The sequence below is a fragment of the Dasypus novemcinctus genome, chromosome 22 (assembly GCF_030445035.2).
Source record: "Dasypus novemcinctus isolate mDasNov1 chromosome 22, mDasNov1.1.hap2, whole genome shotgun sequence".
NCBI lineage: Eukaryota > Metazoa > Chordata > Mammalia > Cingulata > Dasypodidae > Dasypus > Dasypus novemcinctus.
In genome coordinates this window covers 69972604-69997376 of record NC_080694.1, presented here as the reverse complement: position 1 = coordinate 69997376, position 24773 = coordinate 69972604, and the positions used below count along the sequence as shown (strand labels likewise).

At 42.4% G+C, this 24773-nt stretch overlaps 1 protein-coding gene across 1 annotated transcript; it reads left to right on the top strand.

Annotated features, from left to right (window-relative positions):
* Nucleotides 1-23046: 23046 nt before the first annotated feature.
* On the top strand, nucleotides 23047-23994 carry LOC101444202 (olfactory receptor 11A1-like). Its single transcript, XM_004468794.1, has one exon. It carries the CDS (start codon nucleotides 23047-23049, stop codon nucleotides 23992-23994), a length of 948 nt encoding a protein of 315 aa, XP_004468851.1.
* The last annotated feature ends 779 nt before the right edge of the window (nucleotides 23995-24773 follow it).

Genomic DNA, 24773 nt, shown 5'->3' with positions numbered 1-24773 from the left:
TCTGCTGCACCAACTCTATACATCAGCCAGCATTCCTGCATGGGCAGGCACTACTGAGTGGGGCGGCACTCCACATGGGCCAGCTCACCTCACAGGTCAGCTTGCCCTCACAAGGATAATCTGGACATTGATACCCAAGGTATCCTCTTATGATAGTGTTTATTTCTGTGGGGTCAGTGGTGATATCCCCTTTCTCATTTCTTACTTTGTGTATTAGTATCCCCTCTCTTTTTTTCTGTGTTAGTTTAGCTACAGATTTGTCAATTTTATTGATATTCTCAAAGAACCAGCTCTTTGTTATGTTTATTTTTTCTAGTGCTTTCTTACTTCTATTTCATTTAGTACTGCTCTGATCTTAGTTCTTTCTTTCTTTTTTCTTCCTTTGGTGTTAGTTTGTTGTTTTATTACTAATTCCTCCAGTTAGGTCTTCAATTTTAGCTCTTTCTCCTTTTTTGATGTGTGAATTTATGGCTATGAATTTACCTTTTAGTACAGTTTTTGCTGCATCCCATAAGTTTTGATTTGTTGTATTGTCATTTTCATTGGTTTTAAGGTAGTTACTGATTTCTTTTAAGATTTCCTCCTTGATCCACTGTTTGTCTAAGAGCGCATTATTAAACTTCCATATCTTGGTGCCAAATCTTGTTCTTTGGCCCTTGTGGATTTCCAGTTTCATTCCACTCTGGTCAGAGAAATTATTTTCTATGACTTAAATCTTTCTGAATTCATTGAGACTTTCTCTGTGGCCTAGCATGTGGTCTCTTTTGGAGAATCATCCATGTGCTCTTGAGAAGAATATATATCCTGTTGTATTTGGGTGTAGTGTTCTGTATATGTCTATTAGGTTCAAATCCTCTAATACATTATTCAAAGTCTTTGTTTCTTTACTGATTTTCTGTTGAGATGTTCTGTCTAATGGTGATAATGGTGTATTAAAATCCCCCACAATAATTGTAGAGGCTTCTATTCCTCCACTTAGTTTTTCCAGTGTTTCCCTCATGTATTTAGAGGCACCCTGGTTAGGAGCATAAAAGTTTATGTTTGTTCCTTCTTCTTGAAAGATTACCACTTTTACTAATATGTAGTGGCCATCTTTGTCTCTTACAAGAGTTTTGAATTTAAAGTCTACTTTGTCTGATATTAGTATAGCTACTCCTGCCCATTTTTGGTTATTGTTTGATTATAAGACTGTTTTCAAGATGTTCACTTTCAACCTCCTTGAATCCCTGGGTCTAAGATGGGTTTCTTGTAGACAACTTATAGATGGGTCATATTTCCTTATCCATTCTGCCAATCTGTATTTCTTGACTGGTGTGTTTAATTCATTATCATTCAGTGTTATTACTTACATAAGCCAAATTTTTTTGGATTTGTGTATGTCATATGTTGTTTTATTTCTCTGTTTGTCTTTTTAGTTTTTCTTACACTCTCCTCCAACTCCGTCTCTCCTGTTTTTTTCTTTGCTCCTGCAGAACTCGTTTTAGTATTTCTTGAAGGACAGGTTTCTTATTTGCATATTCTCTTAGTTTCTGTTTATTTGTGAATATTTTGAACTCTCCATCATTTTTGAATGCCAGGTTTGCTGAATAGAGCATTCTTGGCTAGATTTTTTTTTCCTTTAATACCATGACCATGTCAAACACTGCCTTCATGCATTCATAGTTTCAGATGAGAAATCAGCACTTAATCTTATTGAGCTTCCCTTGTATGTGATGGTTATTGTTTCTCTTGCTGCCTTCAGTATTTTCTCATTGTCTTAAATATTGGATACCCTGACAAGTATATGTCTTGAGTAGGCCTATTGGGATTTATGCTTTTTGGGGTCCACTGTGCTTCCTGTATATGTATTTCCATCTCCCTCAGTAGGCTTGGGAAGTTTTATAGCCATTATTTCCTTCAACAACCCTTCTATACCCTTTCCCTTCTCTTCTCCTTCTGGGATGCCTATAATGTATATGTTTGTGCCTTTTGTGTTGTCATTCAAATCTCTAATTCCCTGCTGGGATTTTTTTTCTATCATTTTATCTGTCAGTTCTACTATCTGTTTAATTTCAGATGCACTGTCTTCCACACCACTAATACTTTCCTCAGCCTCTTCAAATCTGCCATTATTTGCTGAGAGTGTAGTTTTGATTTCTTGGATTGTGCCATTCATCACCTTCATATCCATTATCTTTTCGAGTATGCTTATAATTTCTTCAGTATGTTCTCCAAATGTTTTCTTAATATCCTTAATCTCTTCATTCACTTCATTAAGTTGACCCATGATATTTGTTTGCAGAGCTTTTTGATTAGTTGTTTGATGTTCTGCTCCTCTTCCTGGTTTTTAGTTTGTTCATTGGATTGGGCCATGTCTTCCTGATTATTGGTATGGTTTGTCAATTTTTTTTACTGTCTGGTCACCATTTTGTCTTAATGGGCTTATTCAGTTGATTAGCTTCTCTGTCTAGTCTCTGGTTTTATTTAGGTGCTGTTTGTGTGTGTGTGTTAAGCTTTTTCTTTGTTATTTTGTTCTTCTTATTCTATTTCCTTGCTGTTGTCTAGGTTCCCTTGAAGGAAAAAGTTTAGGGCTGGTAAAGCAAAAGAAGTAAGAAAAGAAAAAGTATAATAGTATTATTGATAGTAAATATTAGCAGAAGAACATGTATGGCCTAGGGGAATGAATATTAAACTCATGTAAGCTGTATAGAGTTACAGGAATAAAAAAGTGGAGTACCTACAATGAGATGGGAAACTAAATATGGAAAACAATATAGTATGAATTAAAAGGCCTGTGTGATCAGGAGAGAGGGAAAGAGAAAATAAATACTTTAGTATAAGGAGTGAATAAAAGATAGAAAGCAGAATATAGGTGTTAGAAATAAAAAGCCAGAAAATTTAGGGGCTAAACAAAGAGGTGAAATGTATGAACAACAACAGAAGATGGAAGATAGAAAGATGTAAAGTAAAGGAGATAGCATCGGTAGCCAAAATCAGTATACACAGGAAAAAGGAAATCTAGATGAGGAAGAACTGCAAACAAGAAACACCTCCAGCAGCATCTAATAGAAAAAAAAAGGGGGGTGACAGAATAAAGAGGAAAGAAAGTCAAGAAAATAAACAAAATTAAAAACAGACTAGCCCTCAAGCAAGGAGTCCTCTTTGCAATTGAATAAACTAACTAGGAATCAGTCCTTCCCCCTTTCTCCCTTCCTCACTTCCCTCTCTCCCAGGGCAGCAGAAAGCCCTTGTGAGACCTCCCCTCTGAGATTCAAATGGGACGCTGGTGAACGAAATCACCACAGAAAACAATGACACTCATTCTCTTTGAGAGAGAGCACCCTCGCCTTGCCAGGAATCCTAAATATGCTATTGGAAGTCTACCAAGCACTTCCTACTGTCCACCTCCTTTAGGTGTGTTGCACAGGACTAGTTAATTGTCTGAATCCACCTTCTCCTTGATCAATATTCCCTATCCTGTTGTTTAGGTAAATTGGGATGTCTCTGCAGTTCATCTCTCACCTCTTCCTAGTTTCTCCTCAAGCCAGTTGGTATGCTCCTCAGTGCTTAAAAAGGGGGAACAAGACAATTTAACCTTCACTCCTCAGGCCCCTCTGTACCCTTCCCCAGAAATCTCTTACTCTCAGAGTTTGTCTGAGAACTGCAGGCTCAGGGAATGCCAGGGTTCTGGGGGTACTGGGTTTGGGGAAAACAGGTTCAGAGAATGTGAGGTTCTGGGAACATCACCATATGACTGGTGTGTTTGGGGAATGCATGGTTACCAGCCCTGAGGAAAGGGTTAAGCCTTCCCACAGCTTCAGGCACAAGCCCCAGAAACCCATGGTTTTGCCTTGAGCAATCAGTCTTTTTGTCGCACTCTCTCCAGATTGATGTCAAGAAGCCTCCTGTTTTATGGGTTCCCCAAACCATTCACTCAGGCAGGATTTTGTCTCCACTCAGCTGTTTTTTTGTAGGAGAGATGATGAAGGTGTACTTACTCTGATGCCATCTTGTCCCTTCAATAACCCATATTTGATGACTTGCTTATTTCCTCCTTTCTCTGCCTACTGGGTCCCTTACGCTTGGCAGCTCTTTTTTTTTTTTTTTTAAATATTTATTTATTATTATTATTTTTTAATTACATTAAAAAAATATATGAGGTCCCATTCAACCCCACTGCCCCCGCCCCCCACTCCCCCCACAGCAACACTCTCTCCCATCATCATGACACATCCATTGCACCTGGTAAGTTCATCTCTGGGCATCACTGCACCCCATAGTCAATGGTCCACATCATAGCCCAGACTCTCTCACGTTCCATCCAGTGGGCCCTGGGGGGATCTATAGTGTCCCGTAATTGTCCGTGAAGCACTATCCAGGACAACTCCACATCCCGAAAACTTGGCAGCTCTTTAAGGCTTTGAACACTGGAATGTCCAAGCACATTTGACTTTCCAATGGCTAGAGCTCTGTATACCCAATTCATCTGTTTATTTGGAATATGTTTCTTAGATGACAAGAATTGTATGATGATCTATCAAAACCATGTCCAAGGCTATTGGTCTGTCTTGGTTCTTCCATAATATCCCTGGTTCAAACATTTTTTTTGTTTTCTCCTTCTCCTCTCTCATGATTTTCTTCTTTCCATCACTGTTGATGCCCTAGTATAATTTCATATAATTTCATAAACAATTGATTTGATAACCATTCATAGAGTCCTTTGTATATTTCAGTCATTCTCTAGAACATTGCATTAGCCAACTCAAAGTACCAGAACTCTGTTGGCTTTTATAAAGGGTATTTATTTGAGGTGGAAGCTTACAGTTACAAGACCCTAAAAAGTCCAACTCAAAGTCACTTCCTCACCAAATCCTGTTGCCACTTGCAGAAGCAAGATGGCAGGCAATGTCTGTGAGTGTTCAGCCTTCCTCTTCCTCTTAAGGCTTCATGGACCCAGCTTCCTCCAATCTCAGCTGTGGGCTGGGATAAGGCTTGTATTTCTCCTGGGGTTCATTTCTTTCCATGCTCAGCTGCTCTGCTCTCTCCACAAGGTCAGCTGTAGACTATCAGGCTCACTTCTCTTCCAACAACCATGTCTATGGTGCACTCTCTCTTTCTGCAGTATTGCTTCTGTGTATCTACTTCCATGTGAGAGTCTGTTTTATTAACCTAAGGGGGCTGGGACTTGACACTGAGTCACACTTTAATGACAATGGTTGAATCAGAGCCCTAATCATACATTATTTAATCAGATGTCTTAGCTGAGTCTCATAGAATCAAAGGTTATCACCCCAGAGTAACTGACCAATTTACAAACATAATCATTTCTTTACACAATTCATAAATAATATCAAACTGTCACAAGCATATCTGTGATCTATGTATCTTTAAAGAGTATATAAATAAAAATTTTAAAATTAAAAAAAAAAAAAAACAGCCTGAAAGCTGCAAGAGTGCAGGCCTGGTGCCACAGTATGGTGATGGTGAGCTGCCATACACAATCAGTGTCCTTCAGGATCATTTAGCATCCCCCGCATTTTGTTCATGATTATTTCCTTTGTTCTGTCTTTATATAAAATCATTTTTCTATGGGCCTTCTTTAAAAGCTTGCTCTGTGGTATTTCACACAAAAATTTATGACCCAAAGAAATAATTATCAGGAATAGCTGACAGTAACCATGGTCCAGAATAGGCCAGGTGCTTTATGAGTGTTCTATCACTTCTAAAAACAATCTTTGGAAATTCCTATTGTAATCCTATTTTAAAATGAGGAAATTGAGGTTAAGGCTTTTGGAGAAATTCATAGTTCATAAGTGACATACCTGGAATTTGCAGCCAGCTCTGTCAGATTATGGGGACCATGTGTGATAATCATGGAATGTTTCTTTCCTCTCACACCTTGATGTAAGGCAGAACTTTTTAACCTGGGCCCATAAACTTGAGGGAGATTATATAAATATATATATATTTTTTGAAAAAGAAACTTTTATTGTCTTTTTTATTAAGGATACATGGATCACACAAAATGTTACATTAAACCATATAAGAGTTTTCGATATACCCCACTCCCCATCCCCCACTCCTCCCACATCAACAATCTCTTTCATCAGAGTGGCAACTTCATTGCATTTGATGAATACATTTTGGAGAACTGCTACACTGCACAGAGTATTATTTGCATTGCATGTCCATTCAGTGGGTTATGGCAGGATATACAATGTCCTGCATCTGTCCCTGAAAACTCATTCAGGACAGGACAACTCCAAGTCCCCAAAATGCCCCCATATCACTCCTTTTTTTCCTCCTCTCCTTGTGCTCAGCAACTCCTGAGGCCACTGGTTTCACATCAATGATACAATTTCTTTCATTGCTAGAGTCACAATAGCTTTATAGTAAAATACCAGTAAGTCCACTCTAATCCATATTTTATTCCTCCATCCTGTGGACCCTGGGATGGTGATGACCACTCCACCTCTAATCATCCCACATGGCTAAAGGATGCAATTCTCCTCCTTGGAGATGTAGGCACTCTTGGTTCTCTCTTGTGGTGGTTGACCATCCTCACCTCCCTGCTAGCTGACCTGGGTAAGTCCAATGAATCAGACAGCAGGTGTTGCAACTCTGCTGAGGCTCAGGACCCAGCTGACACAGGGATGGTCCAGAGATTCAAGTATCCTGAGCATACACCAACCCAGTGCCAACCACAGGTCAGTAAAAGTCATAGAAGAGGCATGTGTAGAGAGGTCTCTACTCCATCACACTCAGGAGCACAAATTTCAAAGTAGGGCCTACTCAAGGCACTGAACCCCAGAGCCATCTGCCATGACCTTTGGTCCTGGGTGTCTCTGTAGCCCTCAGAAGAACCACTACCTGGGGTTGTATCTACTTTTGGCTGTCTCAGGGAACCTACCCAGATGTGCATAAGCGTGACCCCTCTGATGACCTCCCGACTCATTCTGAAGTCTCTTAGCCATATAAACTCATTTGTCTTTTCCATTTTCCCCTTTATTCAAGGCTCTTTTCTAGTTGCATCACCAACTGGTACTTGGTAATAATACCTCAGCACCAGGGAGGCTCATCCCTGAGGGTCATGTCCCATTCTGGGGGGAAGGTACATGCTAAGTTTGACTTAGAGAGTGGCCACATTTGAGCAACATGGAGGCTCTCAGGAGGTAACTCTTAGCACCCTGCAGGTCTAGGTCTAGTTGAAATTTCAAGCACACAGGCTCATGAGCATACTCATCAGTATCAAGGGTCCATCAATGCACCATTCTTCTTCACTGGTCTTTGCCCTTGCACATGGGAGATTGTTGCTGTTCCATTTGGGGTATGTGACAGAGTTCCCCTGGATGGGAACTCAGTACTCCCTCAGTTGTCATGTGTAATTCTTCCCACTATGCCAATACCCAAAGAATATCTGAATATATATATATATAGGGTATATATATATATATATATACCCTATATGCACGCCCTGGAGAAATCCCTTCCACTGATGCATCCCCCATCAATGACACCCCACACCAGTGCTCCTACCCTGTCATAGTTGAACATCTCTGTGATCCAAACTTCTCCAAAAATGAAGCCTAATATATTGGCAAATTCAATTAGTAGGAAAATGAAATAGTAGTGATAAGTTTAAAGATTAGAAATAGAGGGAAACAGACTTGGCCCAGTAGTTAGGGCATCCGTCTACCACATGGGAGGTCCGCGGTTAAACCCCGGGCCTCCTTGACCCGTGTGGAGCTGGCTCATGTACAGTGCTGATGCACGCAAGGAGTGCTGTGTCATGCAGGGGTGTCCCCCGCGTAGGGGACCCCCAGGTGCAAGGAGCGCGCCCATAAGGAGAGCTGCCCAGAGCGAAAGAAAGTGCAGCCTGCCCAGGAATGGCGCCACCCACACTTCCCGTGCTGCTGACGACAACAGAAGGGGACAAAGAAACAAGATGTAGCAAATAGACACAGAGAACCAACAACTGGGGAAGGGGGAGTGGGAATTAAATAAATAAATAAATAAATAAATAAATAAATAAATAAATAAATAAATAAATCTTCAGGGGAAAAAAAGAAATAGAATACATAATAATTTAGAAAAACTAAAAGTAAAAAATAAATTAGGGTATTAAAAAATGAAAAATATCATAAAACTTTGTTTTTGACATTTGCCTTTCATCACTGTAATAGGTGTTGCCCTGTTTGCACCTTGGCAAGGCAATCTTTTCCATTCCTTCCTCAGTATCTACACATTTTTTTAAACAATTTTTTTTATTATGTCTTCAAAAAAGGTTTCAATCACAGTAAAGTCACATATACAATATAGTGGATGAAATCATGGTTCATAGCTATGTTTCAATATCTGTACATCAGCTATAGCAAATATAACATCCACATGTGAAAAGATCATTCCTGGGGAAGGGGGAAAAGGGTTTGATGTTGGATACACTTTAAATATCATAAGCATGGTTTTATTTTTGCTATTAAAATATTTTATTTTGAGGTCAGAAATACATTGTTGAGAAAAATTAGAAAAATTGACAAGTATTGAGATGAAATTAAGAATAATCTGAAAGTTTTCCATTTAGTGATAAGCATTAATCATATTCATAAACAGTAAGTGCTTAGTTACTGGCTATTTTATTTTTTATTTGCACATGTGCACTTACACATGCACACAAGAAATACACACTCAAAACCATAAGAGAATCATCCTAATTGTTCACCCCTTACTCCCCATCCTCTACCCCTCTTGTCCAGAACTTTAGCATCCTCCCTTTGGTCAATGGTGCCACCACCCATAGTTCCCCATGCTGGGAATGTGGATCCATGTCTTATGACACCTTCCCCACCCCAGTCCCCCGGCTCCAACCTTCTGAAAAATACTGAGGTATATTTTATCTCAGAACAACTTTCCAGTTAGTTTCATTTTCTCTGTTCCTATAACCACAGTTCATTTGCATTGAAAAATGCAGCAGTTCCCTGAAAGTATTTTCATTTATACACGATAACAGAGGTTTCCTATTTTTCATGTTTTCCTATGCCTAAAATTCTCTATTGATACTTTATTATTGGAAAAATAATAGTTATCACTTATTGGGGTTTCTGAAACTTCATATTAGTTATATAAAATATACATTACAGGAGTCGGACTTGGCTCCTGTTAGTGGTTAGGGTGTCCGTCTACCACATGGGAGGTCCAAGGTTCAAACCCTGGGCCTCCTTGACCGTGTGGAGCTGGCCCATGTGCAGTGCTGATGTACGCAGAGTGCCCTGCCACACAGGGGTGTCCCCCGCGTAGGGGAGCCCACGCACAAGGAGTACACCCCATAAGGAGTGCTGCCCAGCGAGAAAGAATGTGCAGCCTGCCCTAGAATGGCGCCGCCCACACGGAGAGCTGATACAACAAGATGACGCAACCAAAAGAAACAGATTCCCATGCCGCTGACAACAGAAGCGGACAAAGAAGAAAAGACGCAGCAAATAGACACAGAGAACAGACAGCTGGGGCGGGGGTAGGGGGAAGGGGAGAGAATAAATAAATAAATCTTTAAAATACATTATATATATATATATACACACATTACATATATATCATCATCACAAAAGCCCTGCAAGGTAGACAGCATTTCCTTCCTGACACAGATGAAGAGTTGAGACTCAAGCTGTTTGGAGTTCAGTGAGAGAAACCATGGTTCTAACTCAGTCTCTGGGGTTTGCGGTTCCAGGCCGCCTAGGAGATAAGGTCCAAGCTCCTTCATGCAGCCTAAGACTCGCCACAATTTGAACCCAATGTACCTTTTCTGTCTCAGAACTCTTCATTCCCCCACATGGAGCTTGGGTCCCCTGGCTTCATGGAACTTCTCACAGGTTTAATTTAATTTCATGCCTCCAGGCCTTTACAAATGCTGGACTGTTTCCTTCCTAAAATCCCATTTATCCATAAACTCTCAGTCGAATGTCACCACTTCTGTGAAATCTTTCTCTGTTCCTTGAACATTGAATGCCTTGACATTCATGTTTCTCTACAGCACTGTTTACTCCATATTTATGACATGTCACAACATGCCATGAGTTATTTGTTTACATCTGTGTTTCCAGTGTTAGACCTGAGTTCCTGCAGGCAGGAGCTAGGTGTTACTCAGCCTTGTATTATCAAAGCTAAGGGCACTGTCTGAAAGACTGAGCAGTGTCTGAGCGCCAAATTGTAAGAAACGGAGGTTAGTTTAGTTTCCACATAAAAGAAGAAAATATTAATTAATGTAACATGGCAGCCTACTGTCTCAGTCTCTCACTCCCAGGTTAAGTAGGAACAAAGAAAACCAGCTTAAGCCAGTTCTACAGTCAGTAAAAAAGATGCTCAAGACAGCGCTAAGTCAATACCAATTCAGCACTCAATTCCATCCCTTATTTGGCAAAGTGGAGCAGGTAAAAACTAAAATGGTTGGAATGTGATGCTGGAAGCTGTTAAGCAAAAACTTTTGTGCAGGAAAGTTAGATCTTCTCGGATAGGCTGTAACCTCTTAAGTATCTAATCTATGGAGAAACAGGAAGGGCTTGCATGCTAGGTTTAGGGGTATAAATTGTGACATTTTTCTTTGTTCGGGGCACCAGCCACGTTTTCTGGTTATGTGCCCCTTCTTGCAAGATTGAGAATAAAGTCTTTTCTTCTCCACAATCGGGTGAGTCTTATTTTCTTCCAGAAGAAGATTTCTTTCTTACAAAATGAAGACTTACTGGGTGCACCGCTGAGGCTGTTCTTAATTGTTAGGTGTTTCCATCTCCTCCGGTGTCCTGCATTCCCGCCAGCCAGATCTTCCTGGACCACGGTCCATCCCTCCTATTCCTGCTGAAGGCACAGTGGCTCCCCGTGAGATGCCTCCAAATCCAGTTCCTTCCCATAGCTTTCTTTTCAGATACCGAATAACTTGGCCCCACTCCTTTATCTGTGGGACCAGGCAGGTTTGCCAGTGGAGATTTTCCCATTTCTCCCATGCACATTCTAAATTCAAACGTTCTTAGGGGACCTGCCGTCTCCCAGCAGGGTGGCTGAGATGTGTGCTCTCACGTCCAGCAGCAGAGCTCTCACTGCAGCCTCCCCAGGCCCCGCTGGTTCTGGAGGAGGACTTGGAGGAAGGGGCAGGTATGTGAAGAAGGGCCCTCCCAACCTGTGACCTTCTGGTGGGCTTTGGTGCGTTTTCCTCCCTGAAGCTAAAGGGAGAGGAGTGCCTGTAGAGCGGGCTGACCTCAGCTTCCTGGCTAGATATGCTCTCGGCCCCTGGCTTGCTGAAGAGCAGCAGGCTAGCGGAATTAGGGGAGGTGCTTTGGGAGACTCGAGGGGGCGAGGCCTCCGGGTGGAGAAGAAAGGCCTGCTTCCTGCTCTCCAGGGGTGTGGAGACGGATTCCACTCGTAGGTACAGGCCCCAGTGTACCTACGATGTTAGGGCAGGTGATGTTAGGTTCTTTGGGATCCCAGGCAAAGGGCTGCGGGCATCGGGGATTCAGGATGAGGCACCAGCCGAGAGGGGGCGGTAAGATGAAGTGGGGGGCTGAGGCTGCAAGAGCTGGCCACCACTGCCTAAACTAATCCCGCGAAGAGCTAGAGCACAAGCCAGCACCAAGGAAGAGAAGGCTGCCACTACTGTGTGCGGAGCCCACCCCTCTTACTGCCCCAAAGGCAGAAGGTGGGAAGGGGAAGGGAGGGGCGTGCGGGGAGGGGGGGGAGGGGCAGAGCATTCCACCCCAAGAGACTGGTCCAAATCTAGCACAGGCAGTTAGTCTGGGGTGAAAAAAGAGCTTTGAGTGAAACGTGACCTAAGCTTATGATTAAGAGGCCTTTCTATGTAAATTACATCTCAGTCAAAAAGGGGAAGAAAATAAATGGTCTTAATAGCCAGAAACTACCTTTAAAAACTAAAAGTAACAGACAAGTTAGGTGTCTGACTGAGGGCCCTTAAGGGGGTCTGCAGTACTATGGGAAAGGGGTCAGCCAAGCACAGGTCGTGGCATTACCACAAATGAAGCGTTTCACATTGGCACGCAATACAGACACTTCTTGGTAAATCTAAATTTCATTAATTCCTGCTACACCGTTGATGCTCTGACATCTAATGACTGGGCTCATTTTACACAGCTTTCCTTTTTGCCCTTAGACCTCCAAGCTACTTCCTGCCTTTGCTTGTACATTTCCTGCTTTCTCTGGGTTTTATAAAATAGCAGCCTGTCTGCCTCCCTGCCTCCTCCCTGCTTCCTGCCTTTCCTCTCTCTTTTGAAATAGGAATAACCCTACTCTAGGAGGGAAAATCTGTGTCACCATCATGAATTATATCTCACGTTTCTATTCCCAATCTGTTTCCCATGATCAAATACCCCCAGAGGCCTTAGGCATTAGGGCAGGAGTAAACAATGCTGACCAAAAGGGGGAAAGGGCCAGAGTGATGATCAGCCAGCTCTCTAGAGGTAGGGCGAAACTTTAGTCGCAGGAAAAGCAGTTAGAAAAACAACCGAGGAAGAAGGTTCGGGAGAGCAGCTCCCCATGTCCTCTCTCCCACCTCTTTTCAGGGACTGGGGTATCAGAGTCCTGGAGGGGCCAGGCGTCCTGCCGCTTGCTGCCAGCCCTTAGCCCCGGGTGCTGAGGTGGTCCCCGCGGAGGGGGATGCTGCTGCGAGCCCCTTCTCTGTGGGGCTGATCTCAGCCCACGCCAACAGAGGCGATTCGCAGGGACCCTGGAGTCCGGAGAGCCGCGGCCCTGGCAGAGCCTGGAGGAGCCCCGCGTCTGCACCTGCCGGGGCCAGGCTGGGCAGGGCTCCTCTCCTGCCCGAGCGCTCACCAGGGGGCGTGCGTCCTGGGGCCCTCGAGGGCCACGGTCCTCAGCTCTCGCCTGCCGGACACTGAGGGCCACGGCTGCTGCTGTGCCTCGTGGAAACGTCCTTCGGTATTGTTGGACACAAACGTTTTCTCGAGCATTTAAGAAAGTTTTCCGAGCATTTAAGACAGTTTTTCCCTGAGGGGGTAAAGTGAGTCGGGAAGGCACAGGAAAGGCAGCAGCTCCTTCCCGAGGAGACTCTCCTGGACTGCGCCTGGGACGGGAAAGGAGCTCCTTGGAGTCTGAGGAGAGATCGTGGCCGTGAGGGTTGTTCTTCTCAGAGTGAAGGGAGCATTTTCAACTGGAGAGCTGCTTCAGAGCCAACTTTTATGAACTACGTTTACTGTTGGAGTCTTCTTTCAAGTTGAGATACATTTTCAGGAAGGCCAGGGAGTATGAAACAAACGAGCACTTCATCCATCCGTTCATGCATTTCTGGTCAATTTGCGTAAACATTTTGAAGCAACTCCAGTGTTCTAGGGAAATGCTCTGGATATTATCTACTTATAGACTGTGGTTGATTGAGGAAAGAAGGACTATGTAAAGCTCTAAAAGAGAGCATTAGGCACCATAATTTGTCTCGGTAAATTTTGCTGAATCAGAGACCATCTCTTCTACATAACAATTTATCGTTAATCTTCAAGAAGCTTTGGAAGGTAAGAGGTAAAGTAATTCTTTGAGTTAGGCCCAGGAGGTACTGCTGTAGAGACTCCTTGGATGCTGGGACCCAAGGTGCCTGGAATCTAATAATCAGATAACATCATTGGACTCTGGCTTGTGAAATATCTTAGCGATGTGGGGGCCATGATATTGTGTGCTTTCAAGTGGAATTAATGATGCAGACTGGAATATATGTGAGACCCAAAGCACAAAGTACAATCCCTAACCAGATATGAGCATGAAGTGCCTTTTGTGATTGCTGGGAGTTCGCAGGTGTGTGCAGGAACGACCTGCCCTGGTCCTTCCTCGCTATGCCCTTGTGTTGCCGAGAATGTTGACCGCCTCCCTTTACTGAGCTGTCCTCTGCCTGCTGTAACATTGCTTTCTCCACCATGGCTGTGGGAAAGGCACCTTCTTTCCCTGTGTCCTTCTTACCTAAGGCCCTTCCACAATTACCCTCAGAGCAACTTTGACCAAGCTGTAGCTTACCAGGAGAATTCAGTGTAAGGTTGGTATAAGGAAGATAAATACAGGGCAGAGAAGTGCTTATTTATAAAGGATTACTTGTATTAACCTACACATACCTTTGTCCCGTGGCCAGGTGATTACCACACCTTTATCTGGAAGAGCTCATGACATTTTCACATCTTGTGGTGCAGGCAATACTGACCCCAGGACACCAAGGTGTATAGGAATGTAGAAATCTATTTTCACATAAGGTAACACCCAGTTTCTGAGACCTCATTTCCTGCCCAGGTTGATTAGCAAGGAAAGCATCGCTGCCCCAGAACATCTTTGCCTCTGCCCTGTGGACACGGTCTGGATTGGTGGCCTCAATAAGACAACAAAAGCTATTCTGACAAAATGTTTGCCAAATGTCTCTCAAAGTTAGATTTTCTTGACTGAACCTGGTACACTGGAATTCCTCAGTGTTTCTCCTTCAGTTCTATGCTTAGAGGAGACTTGCTCCATGTTAGGACTGTAAAATGGCTGCCCCCAAACTTGAATTTCCTTCAGTTTGTGCTGTGTGCAAATTGCTTTGTTCACCAGGTACTTATATACACCACAAAAATAGTTGTGAGAAAGAGAGCTAGGCAGCACATGAAATTGATTGGAGAGCATAAAATATTCCAGGCATATTCCTGTTCTCCAATCCAAACTTTACACCAGGACTCTGGTGAGTTGGTGCTTTGTGGAGGGGAAAGGTGGTGTCATAAATGTACTGAAGTCTGTCAAAGACTTGCTCTGAGTTCTTTGGTGCAAAGAACTTTCCAGGTGCCGAAATAAAGTGTGTGTTTTTAAAGTAGCTTATACTGCAGCTAAGCAAATGATACAGTTTTCCCTAATATAGAAAAGACTCTTACAATCAATAAGAAAAGCAATCCAAATCAAAATGAGTGAAATGTATGAAAAGGAAAATCACAGAAGAAGCAAAAATAGAGAAATGCAGGAAAACATTCAAATTCATTACTTGGTAAAAAAAATACATCTTAAAACAACAATAAGATAATATGTTCACACATTGGATTGGGAAACATTTTAAAGGTGCATTAGGATCCAATGCTGGTGAAAAGACTGGAAATTAGGTATTTTCATGTGCTTTTGAACAATCTCTTTGGAAAGCAATTTGGCAACATTTATTAAAAATTTAAAAGTGCATGTATTTTGGGCCAGGAATCCTACTTCTGAAAACTTACCTACTGAAAAATGAAATATCCGTGGGTGAAGCTATATAGAAGAGAATGCTTATGGCAGCATTGTTTGTCATAAAGCACCCTGAAAACAATCTAAATGCCATTTTGGGAAAATGATTGAATTAAACATGATACACATATGTTGTGAATGCAATGTGGACATTAAAACGGTGAGGTAATTATATAACCACCTATACACACGTGTGTGTAAGTGCATTTGGATATTCGTGGCAAAAGTACTGCAGATACTGAGGGTGAGGGATACACGAGGAGGCCCTGAAGAGGGTGGAGGGTTTGAAGGGACTTGAGAAGAGCAGGGGCGTGGGCCTCAAGGGACCCTGCTACCCCTCCAAGGGAGGAGGGTGGCAAAGCGCAGGACAGCATCCTGGCGCCAGGGTCGCCGCGGCGGGACCCAGGCAGGTGTGAGCGGATGGACGTTTACTCAGAGCAGCAGGGCTTGCGGATGCCCCGGGCACCTGTCTGGGGCCAGTGCCAAGACTAGCCCCATCGGGAGCAGGCTGAGCAGCGAGGGGGCCAGGAGCTGGGAAACGCACCTGCGCGTTTCTGGTGCCCAGGCCAAGGAGGCACTGCGGGCTGCTCCCCCTGCCCGGGGCATTTCTGCCGAGATGCGCCCAGGAAGGCAGGCGCCCGCATTCACTGTCTAGAGCACAGAGTTTGTTTGTGGGTCAAGGGAGAAGCAGCAGGCTGTGCTGCTTCCACAGGGAGGAAGCGAAAACCTTTAAAAAGACCCAAAAGCTGGTTCTAAGGACTCCCTATGCCACTCATGAAATGGTGGTATTCAGGTAAAATCATATTCTGTAGGTATTTACATTCAAAAAGATTTAAGTGCAAGGAGATCTAAATCTACTGCTTTATAAGGGCATTGAGGAGTGTGACTATACACACACAATGTTTAGGGCAAAAAGGGTAAAAAGTAAATCTGAGAATAATGTATACATTGTGAGATTTTTTTGGTATAAGGTAACATATAAGCTCTTTTTTTAATTCATTTTTTTAATATTATATTCAAAAAATATGAGGTACCCATGTACCCCCCACCCCCTTCACCCCACGGCTCTCCCCATAGCAACATTCTCCTCCATCATCATGACACATTCATTGCATTTGGTGAGTACATCTCTGAGCATCGCTGCACCTCATGCTCAGTGGTCCACACCATAGCCCACACTCTCCCACGTTCCATCCAGTGGGCCATGGGAGGATCTACAATGTCCAGTAATTGTCCCTGCAGCACCACCCAGGACAACTCCAAGTCCCAAAAACGCCTCCACATCTCATCTCTTTCTCCCATTCCCCACACCCAGCAGCCACATTGGCCACTTTTTCCACACCAATGCCACATTTTCTTCAATTATTAACCACAATAGTTCATGAATAGAATATCAGTAAGTCCACTCTAATCCATATTCTATTCCTCCATCCTGTGGACCTTGGATTGGTTGTGTCCATTCCACATCTATGTCAAGAGGGGGCTTAGATTCCACATGGATGCTGGATGCAATCCTCCTGCTTTCAGTTGTAGGCACTCTTGGCTGCATGGTGTGGTGGTTGACATTCTTTAACTCCATGTTAGCTGAGTGGAGTAAGTCCAATAAACCAGAGTGTAGGAGCTGAAGTCTGTTGAGACTCAGGGCCTGGCTATCATATGGTCAGTTCAGAGATTCAGATCCCCTATATATATCTTAAACCCCAGCACCAACTACAATTCTGGTAAAATAACAGGAAAGGCTTGTGAAAAGAGATCACATCTGAGTCCAGCTCCATCACACAGAAACACCAACTCCAAAGAAGGGCCAACGGACATGGCAGTGAACTCCATCTGCCATGACCATAAAACCTGTGGGTCTCTGTAGCCCTCAGAAGAACCAATACATGGGGTTGTATCTACTTTATCTGTCTCTGAGACTCTGCTCAGGTGTGCATAAGGGCAACCCCTTTGATAGCCTCCAGGCTATTTTTTAGAGACTCGTAGCCATATAAACTCATTTGTCCTTTCCATTTCCCTCTTGATTTAGGTCAAAAAGCATTTATTTTTAATTCCTGTTATTATATGTAGACAGAAATATTCAGCTGGTCCGAGTTGAACCTTTTATTCAAGGTAATTTTCTAGTTACGTCATCATCTGGTACTTGGTAGTGATCCCTCAGCGCCAGGGAGGCTTATCTCTGGGAGTCATGTCCCATGCTGGGGGGAAGGCAATGCATTTACATGCTGAGTTTGGCTTCGAGACTGGCCACATTTGAGCAACACAGAGGCTCTCAGGAGGTAATTCTTAGGCACACTGCTGGTCTAGGCCTTGTTCTTATTTCAGGTGGACAGGCTCACAAGCATAGTCATTAGTATCAGGGGCTCACTGTTGAACCTTCATTCCTTTTTGGTCTTTGCCGTTGCACTTGGGGGATTGTTGCTGTTCCTTTAGGGACTGTGATAGAGCTCCCATGGCTAGGAACTCAGCACTCCTTCAGTTGTTGTTTTTAATTGTTTCCACTATGAAAATATCCAAACATTTTTAAGTACCCTGGATATATACCCTGCAGAACTCTCTGTCAACCATATGTCCCGTCAATAACATCCCACATCAGTATTCCTCCTTCGCTGCCATTGTTGAACCTCTCTGTGGTCCAAAACTTCCTGAAAAGTGAAGCCCAATATATTGCCAGTTTCCCTTAATAGTAAAATGGAATATAGCGATGAGTTTAAAGGTTAGATATAGAATACATATTAATTTGGAAAAATTCTACATCCTATCTTTTTCTTTTCTTTTTTCTAATTATTAAGCTTATCTTTGCAAGAGTCTTAGATCACAGTAATTCATATATACAATATACAGTACTCCCACATATCCAACATAAAACCTTTCCCTTCCACAGCAATAATCTTTGAACATATTCATATCATATTTACTGGAACTGAAGTACAGATATTGAGACAATAGCTTTCAAACAAGGTAACATTTGTGTTTACATTGTGGTTTATACTTTAGGCTATACAATTTTCTAAATTTTTAGTTATCCTATGTTTTAGATTATGATTTACATTTTAGCCTATCAACCCCTATATATTTTTGGTGTAATTTTACATGTCTTATATCCATTCTTGCGTACTCTTATGAAACACTTCTATTGCCCTCACAGTTACATTGGTTCCATCTATTCAATACCTATTTCCCCCTCCCCTTAGGGCCCACAGTGACATATAAGCTCTTAATTCAACCAAGCAGCCAACCAAGCAGTTAACCCCCAGTGTGTGTACATGTGTGAATGTGTGTATATGTGTATGCATGTTTTATATGTTAGGTATGTGCGGGTTTACATGTGCACACGTGTGTATGTGCACTTGTGCACATGGTCTAATGTGTGTACATGCGTATAGTTGCAGGTGTGTACATGTGTATACAGGTATATATATGTGCATGTGTGCATGCATGCATGTGCACATGTGTACATGTAGGTGTGTGTGCACATAGGTACATGGGTGTTTCATCACTTGTGTGGAATGTTTGGGATAGAAAGAGAAAATAAACATTTTCTTTTACAGACTACTATTTTATTTGCTGTATTACATAAGTGTGTACTCATATGCTTTTGCAAGGAAAAATATTTGCACAGATACATATACACTGGTTTCCTGTGAAGGATGGGGAAGGACGGGAGGCATAAAGGTTTGGAGTGATGACTATATTATCTTTATTCATCTTTTTCATGTGTTACAATATAAATCTATTGCTTTTGTAAACTGGAAGCATAATGGTTGGGGGAGATGACTATATATGTTTTTGTTCACTTCTTTTCATGTGATACAATATAAATCTATTATCTTTGTAATTTTAAATATAAAAAATATTTTTAAAATTATATGAAAACTAGTAAACACATTAAAATTTAAACATGGTAAATATTTTAAATGGCAAAACTTTAAAATGCATGCAGTGAAAATTCCATCTTTCTACTGCCCTAGAGCTCTGATCCTCTGTGTTGACTCTAGATGCATCTGAGTCAATAGCTTCTTGACTATACACATATAAATGTGTGTGACCATTATATTGATTTTAAGGCAAGTTAGGACCAACTAACACTGTTTTGCACCTTATTTTTTCTGTTTAACAAAATACCATAGAGATCTTTGGCATCTATTGAAATGGTTTTATAGGATAATAACTTTGCATGCTGGTATAAATAAAAGAAAAAGTATGTAGAGACAGAGACCAACATCATGACAGTGTGATTCCATGAGTTGGATGAAATGGTTGTGGTGAAGGAAGAGATAATGTTCATTTTTCTTTACAGACTATTATTTTGAGTTGTTCTAGTAAGAATGCATCATATTTATGAGTTAAACCATTAAATTAAAAGGTAGGGTGACATTTATTTTGGACTGCAGACACGAGACCCTCTATTAGTTCAGACAAAAAGTTTTAACCTTGTGTTTATTGATCAAGATGAGAGCTGAAGTAAGGGTGTGGCTTAGAAATGGCAGGAAGTGGCATGGACAGCTCCTGGGGCTGAGAAATGAAGACAGCAGCCTGATGTCTGTGGAGGATCCCAGTGGGAGACACAGCTGTCAGCATCAGGGCATGCTACCTGGTCATCTGGAGGTTTCCTTCTTAAAGCAGGCCCAGCAGTGGGAACCCCTGCTGATCACAGGAAGTGGCCCCACTGAAGGTGGTCTCTGCTGAAGCAGTTGCTGCGATGAGAGGGTGGTGTATTAGTCAGCCAAAAGGGTGCTAGTGCAAAATACCAGAAATCTGTTGGCTTTTATAATGGATATTTATTTGGGGTAGAAGCTCACTGTACCAGGTCAGAAAGCATAAGTTACTTCCCTCACCAGAGTCTGTTGCCACCTGTTGGAGCAAGATGGCTGCAACATCTGCCAGGGTTCAGGCTTCCTGGGTTCCTCTCTTCCTGGGGCTCATTTCTCTGTGGGCTCATCTGCTCTGATCTCACCACAAGAGCAGCTGTGGACTATGAGGCTCTGCAGGCACAGCCACAAGGCCAGTTGTAGACTATCAGTGACTGGCTTTGTCTCTCTCCCCATAGCCCGATTCTCCCCGGACTTAGCTACTCTGCTCCTCCATGTGCTTACTTCCTGGGGTCCAACTACCTCCTCTTCTCTGCCCTGTAGTTTTATCTGTGATTACCCCACTCACCAATGGTGTAATGACTCAATGTCCTAATGACATGGCCTAATCAAAGTCCTAATTATAATTTAATCATAATTAAATTCTGGCAATTAGGCTGGGGACTAGGAGATACCTGGTGGAGAGGAGAGCACTGGCCCCATGTGATGGAAAGGTAAGCTCCCTTATGATTAACTGTGGTCCAGCCAACAGCTTAGTAACCACTCTGGAAAAAGGCAAGGCTCCAGGGCTCTGGATCTCACTTGATCACTCAAAGCTGCTCCACAGTACATCTGTAATTGGTTCTCAGGGGTTCTCGCCTCTCGGCAGTTGCCAGCCCTCCCTTGGGATCAATGACAGAATAGTCTGGGAGCTAGAAAAAGGGAATGGAGGGTGGAGGAGACAATGGGTCTGGAGATGTAGAGTGACAAAGATGATGTTTCTAATCAGCATCCTACCTTATTTTATACTTGACCTCAGGGAGGGAAGGAGACACAGGTAGCAAAGGCCAACACTGATGTCTTCAGCAAGTCCCAGCATGTACTCTTCAACTCAGACTTGTCTTCAGAGACCAGGACTGCTATTTTAGGTGAGTTTCCTATTTTTGTATAATTCTTTAGAATTTAGTTCACAGACACTTTAATAAAACAAAAGATTTGATCTTTATATGTTTTTCTCCTTCAATCAGTAACATATTTCGATTAACCCAGAGAGTAAAAGAGTCGCTTTTCATAGGCATTTTAGGAAATTTCCATCTTCTTCTGGAATTCTCCTGTTGCTAATTCCTCCATTGGAGCTTAAAAATTGATTTCTAATCTTGCCTGTTGCATCCAAAAATTAATTTCTAATCTTGCCTGTTGCATTTGCAAAGATTGCCACAAAATCTTTGTCTCATTCAAATGCAGTTTAATATCCTGAGCTGCCCTTAATACCCGTGTTTCACTCTTTGCTTCCATTCCCATCTAAACCCTCATTTTCTGATCACACCCTTGAACAAGTCAGCATTGCTTAACATTTGTTCAGCAGCATAATAAAGATAAATGGTGCCTGGGGATATTATAATGTGTTTGTCCTCTCTCTTCTCACAAGAGCTGAGGCCTGGGGTTACAGACACTGGAGTCTGGTGCCCCCAGATTCACACACAAGGACTTAATGCTTCTGACTGTTTCCCCTTCTCTACCCTTTTGCATTTAGAGGCTAATGGAACCTCCTTTCCTTTGAGTCTCTTTACTTGCTCTTGTTCTCATTCTGCATTCCCTGAAAAAAAACTCTTCAAGAGGTTGGAAATAGAGAGATGATAAATTCTTGTTTCAACAGTCAAGGAATGGATTATAATACACACCTCAGTTTTGCAACAAAATCATGAAAAGTATGTTTGTCCTTAATGCTAGGTCCTCCGCTTTACTTCTTCCTGATTTCAACTAGCTAAAGGAATGTCAAAGAAAAAGAAGGATTATACTATATTTCTAATTGAAAGATGCATGAATGAAAGCTTCAGAGAAGCAACTATTGGCTCACTCTAGGAACAAATTGCTAACAGTCAGAACTCGCATAGATTGATTGCCTGGGGAGGTGAGCTGTCTATTCCAGAGGGCATTCTAGTCTGCTTTGGATTCCTACCTCTCCTACTGGGCAGGAATGTTATAGAAAAACTCCAAGGCTCATATTGGGCTAGGTAAAATAGTCTAGATTTAAACGAGGTCCATAGAAGGGGTCTTCTCACAAAGAAGTGCAGTTTGGGACAGAGTAGGGCAACAGCTTTTAGAGATAAGACTTAGAGGTTGGTGAAAGAACCTGTCAGATTTTTAGGTCCATGAAGCAAAGGAATCCTCTCTGATCATTCCACATAGTCCTGTATTAGGGAGCAGGTGGCTTTAAGCATTAGGTGTTATTTAAGACTTCATCTTTGTGTAGTTTGTTGGGTACTGTGATGGATATAAAAACTTAGTCCCTGTGTTAAATGAGTTTGCATTCTTTTGGGGAGGAGAAAGTGCATAAAATCAAGGCTTTGGCTCTTGTTACCTTGGTTCTAGCTTACACAATAGTATCTAAATGAGTTTGGGCCAGGCTGCTCTACCATTTAAAAGCCCCTAAATTTGCCTTGTTGCCTATAAGATAAAGGTATAGCACCTTCTCATGATACGAAAGGCTCTCTGTGCAGGGTCCTGGCCCACCTCAATCCAAATACAGACAGGGATTGGAGAGGGTGGAAAGCAGGCTCAGGGAAGAATTTTCAAACCAATCATAGAATAGCTGACTGTGACCAGAGAAGATAAAAGAGTTTGGTGTTGAACATGTTGATTTTGATCTGATGATGGGAAATCTCAATGGGTGCATCTAACAGCAACTGGGGAGATATTATATGGGTAATACTTAAGAGGGATCCTATAGCTCATTATATAGATTGGAGGGGGTGATCTTCAAGATATGTTAGGCACAGTGGATTGAAATAAAGGATAAAAGACTTTGAAAGACTGAAATGGTGAGTTTGGATAACCATTCTGAATACCCCCAATTAAGGAATGTAGGGAGGAATTGGAGTAGGGGAAACAATTAATAAGAGTGACAGATGAGGACATGTGCAAGTGATTTTTGTCTTGGAGACTCACTCTGATCTTTTTCTTTTAAGTCCATGGTCCTAGGTTTAGTGTAGAAGGTATAGAGCTACACTAAAATTTCTACCCTAATCATTGCCAAGGAGAGACTTAGGTGGTCCACATGGGAATTGCCTCTACAGAAAACCAGACTATTACTGAATTTGTCCTCCTTGGCTTCAATGGCATCCCTGAACTGCACCTCCCTTTCTTTGTTGTGCTCACTGTCATCTATGTCTCCATCATCATGGGGAACACGCTAATCCTCGTGGCAGTGATTAGCTCCCAGAGGCTCCACACACCCATGTATTTCTTCCTGGCTAATCTGTCCCTCCTGGAGCTCCTCTACACTTCCACAGTAGTGCCCAAAATGCTGGAGGGCTTCTTGCAGGAGGCAGCCATCTCTGTGGCTGGGTGCTTGCTCCAGTTCTTTATCTTTGGCTCTCTAGCTACGGCTGAGTGCTTCCTGCTGGCTGTCATGGCATATGATCGCTACCTTGCAATCTGCTATCCGCTACGCTACCCTCTCCTGATGGGCCCCAGATGGTGCTTGGGGCTGGTACTCACAGCCTGGCTTTCTGGCTTCCTGGTAGATGGACTTGTTGTGGCTCTGACGGCGCAGCTGAAGTTCTGTGGTCCCAACCGCATCGACCACTTTTACTGTGACTTCATGCCCCTGGTGGAGCTGGCTTGCTCGGATCCCAGTGTGGCCCAGATGACAACATCCATTCTCTCTGCGATCTGCCTCGCTGTTCCCTTTGGACTGATCCTGATGTCTTATGCCCAGATCCTGATGGCTGTGCTGAGAGTTCCTGCTGGGGCCAGCAGGCGAAAAGCTTTCTCCACCTGCTCCTCTCACCTGGTTGTAGTGTCCACCTTCTATGGAACGCTCATGATTTTGTATATTGAACCCCCTGCTGTCGACTCTCTGATCCTCTCCAAGGTCTGTTCCCTGCTCTACACGGTGCTCACGCCTATGTTCAACCCTGTGGTTTATGCCCTGAGGAACAAGGAGGTTCACCGGGCACTGAGGAGGCTTCTCTACGTTAGGCAAACTGAAGCAGCTGATTGAAGGAGGAGGGTGGCGAAGATTTTTGTTTTGGACTTTGCACACCTCCAAAGGGAAGTCTTAGAGATTGGATGGAGAAGAACAACTTTATTCTATTCTGAAGCTCCCTTCTGATCTTTTCTATAGTTATCCTAAAAGTGAGTATGGTAGGGCAATAATTTTCAAGGGCTATATTAAAAATTATTTTAAACTTGATAAGTTCTTTATTAAATAGCCCATGAATATTTAATATAGAAAAACAGAAAACAAAGATGAACAAAAATAGCAACATCAAAAGAAATACAGGCTACATTATTATTGTATGACATTCCAGAATTTTGATCTATACATATGTATGTACATATAAAATGTTGGATCATAGAGTTTATAAACTGGTTTTCCATTGAATACCATGCTATGAACATCTTTCTGTATTAATAACATCTCCTTTATTCTTCTAGGCTTCATAGTATGGCAAAACATGGTTTGTTTAGATAATATTCGATTTTGGGGAATTTTTGGTTGTATTTAAATCTTGCCTGTACAAGATCATTTACAACTGTGATTTTCCTGGATAAACTCTTAGGAGTTAAATTGCCAGGTCTAAGGACATGCATATTTTTAAAAACTTAAAGTTGATTGTATTTTACTTATTTACTTTCAAATTTTTATTCTCGAAAATTTCAAACCAAAGTAGAGAGAATTGCATAATGAAACCTCATGTAGCTATCACCCAGCTTCAACATTTTGCCAATCTTATTTCAACTCCTCACAACTCCATTTCTTTGCTGGAATATTTTAAA

What these genes read in the sequence shown, in the direction of transcription:
- LOC101444202 (XM_004468794.1), top strand. Translation starts at nt 23,047, where the DNA reads ATGGGAATTGCCTCTACAGAAAACCAGACTATTACTGAATTTGTCCTC.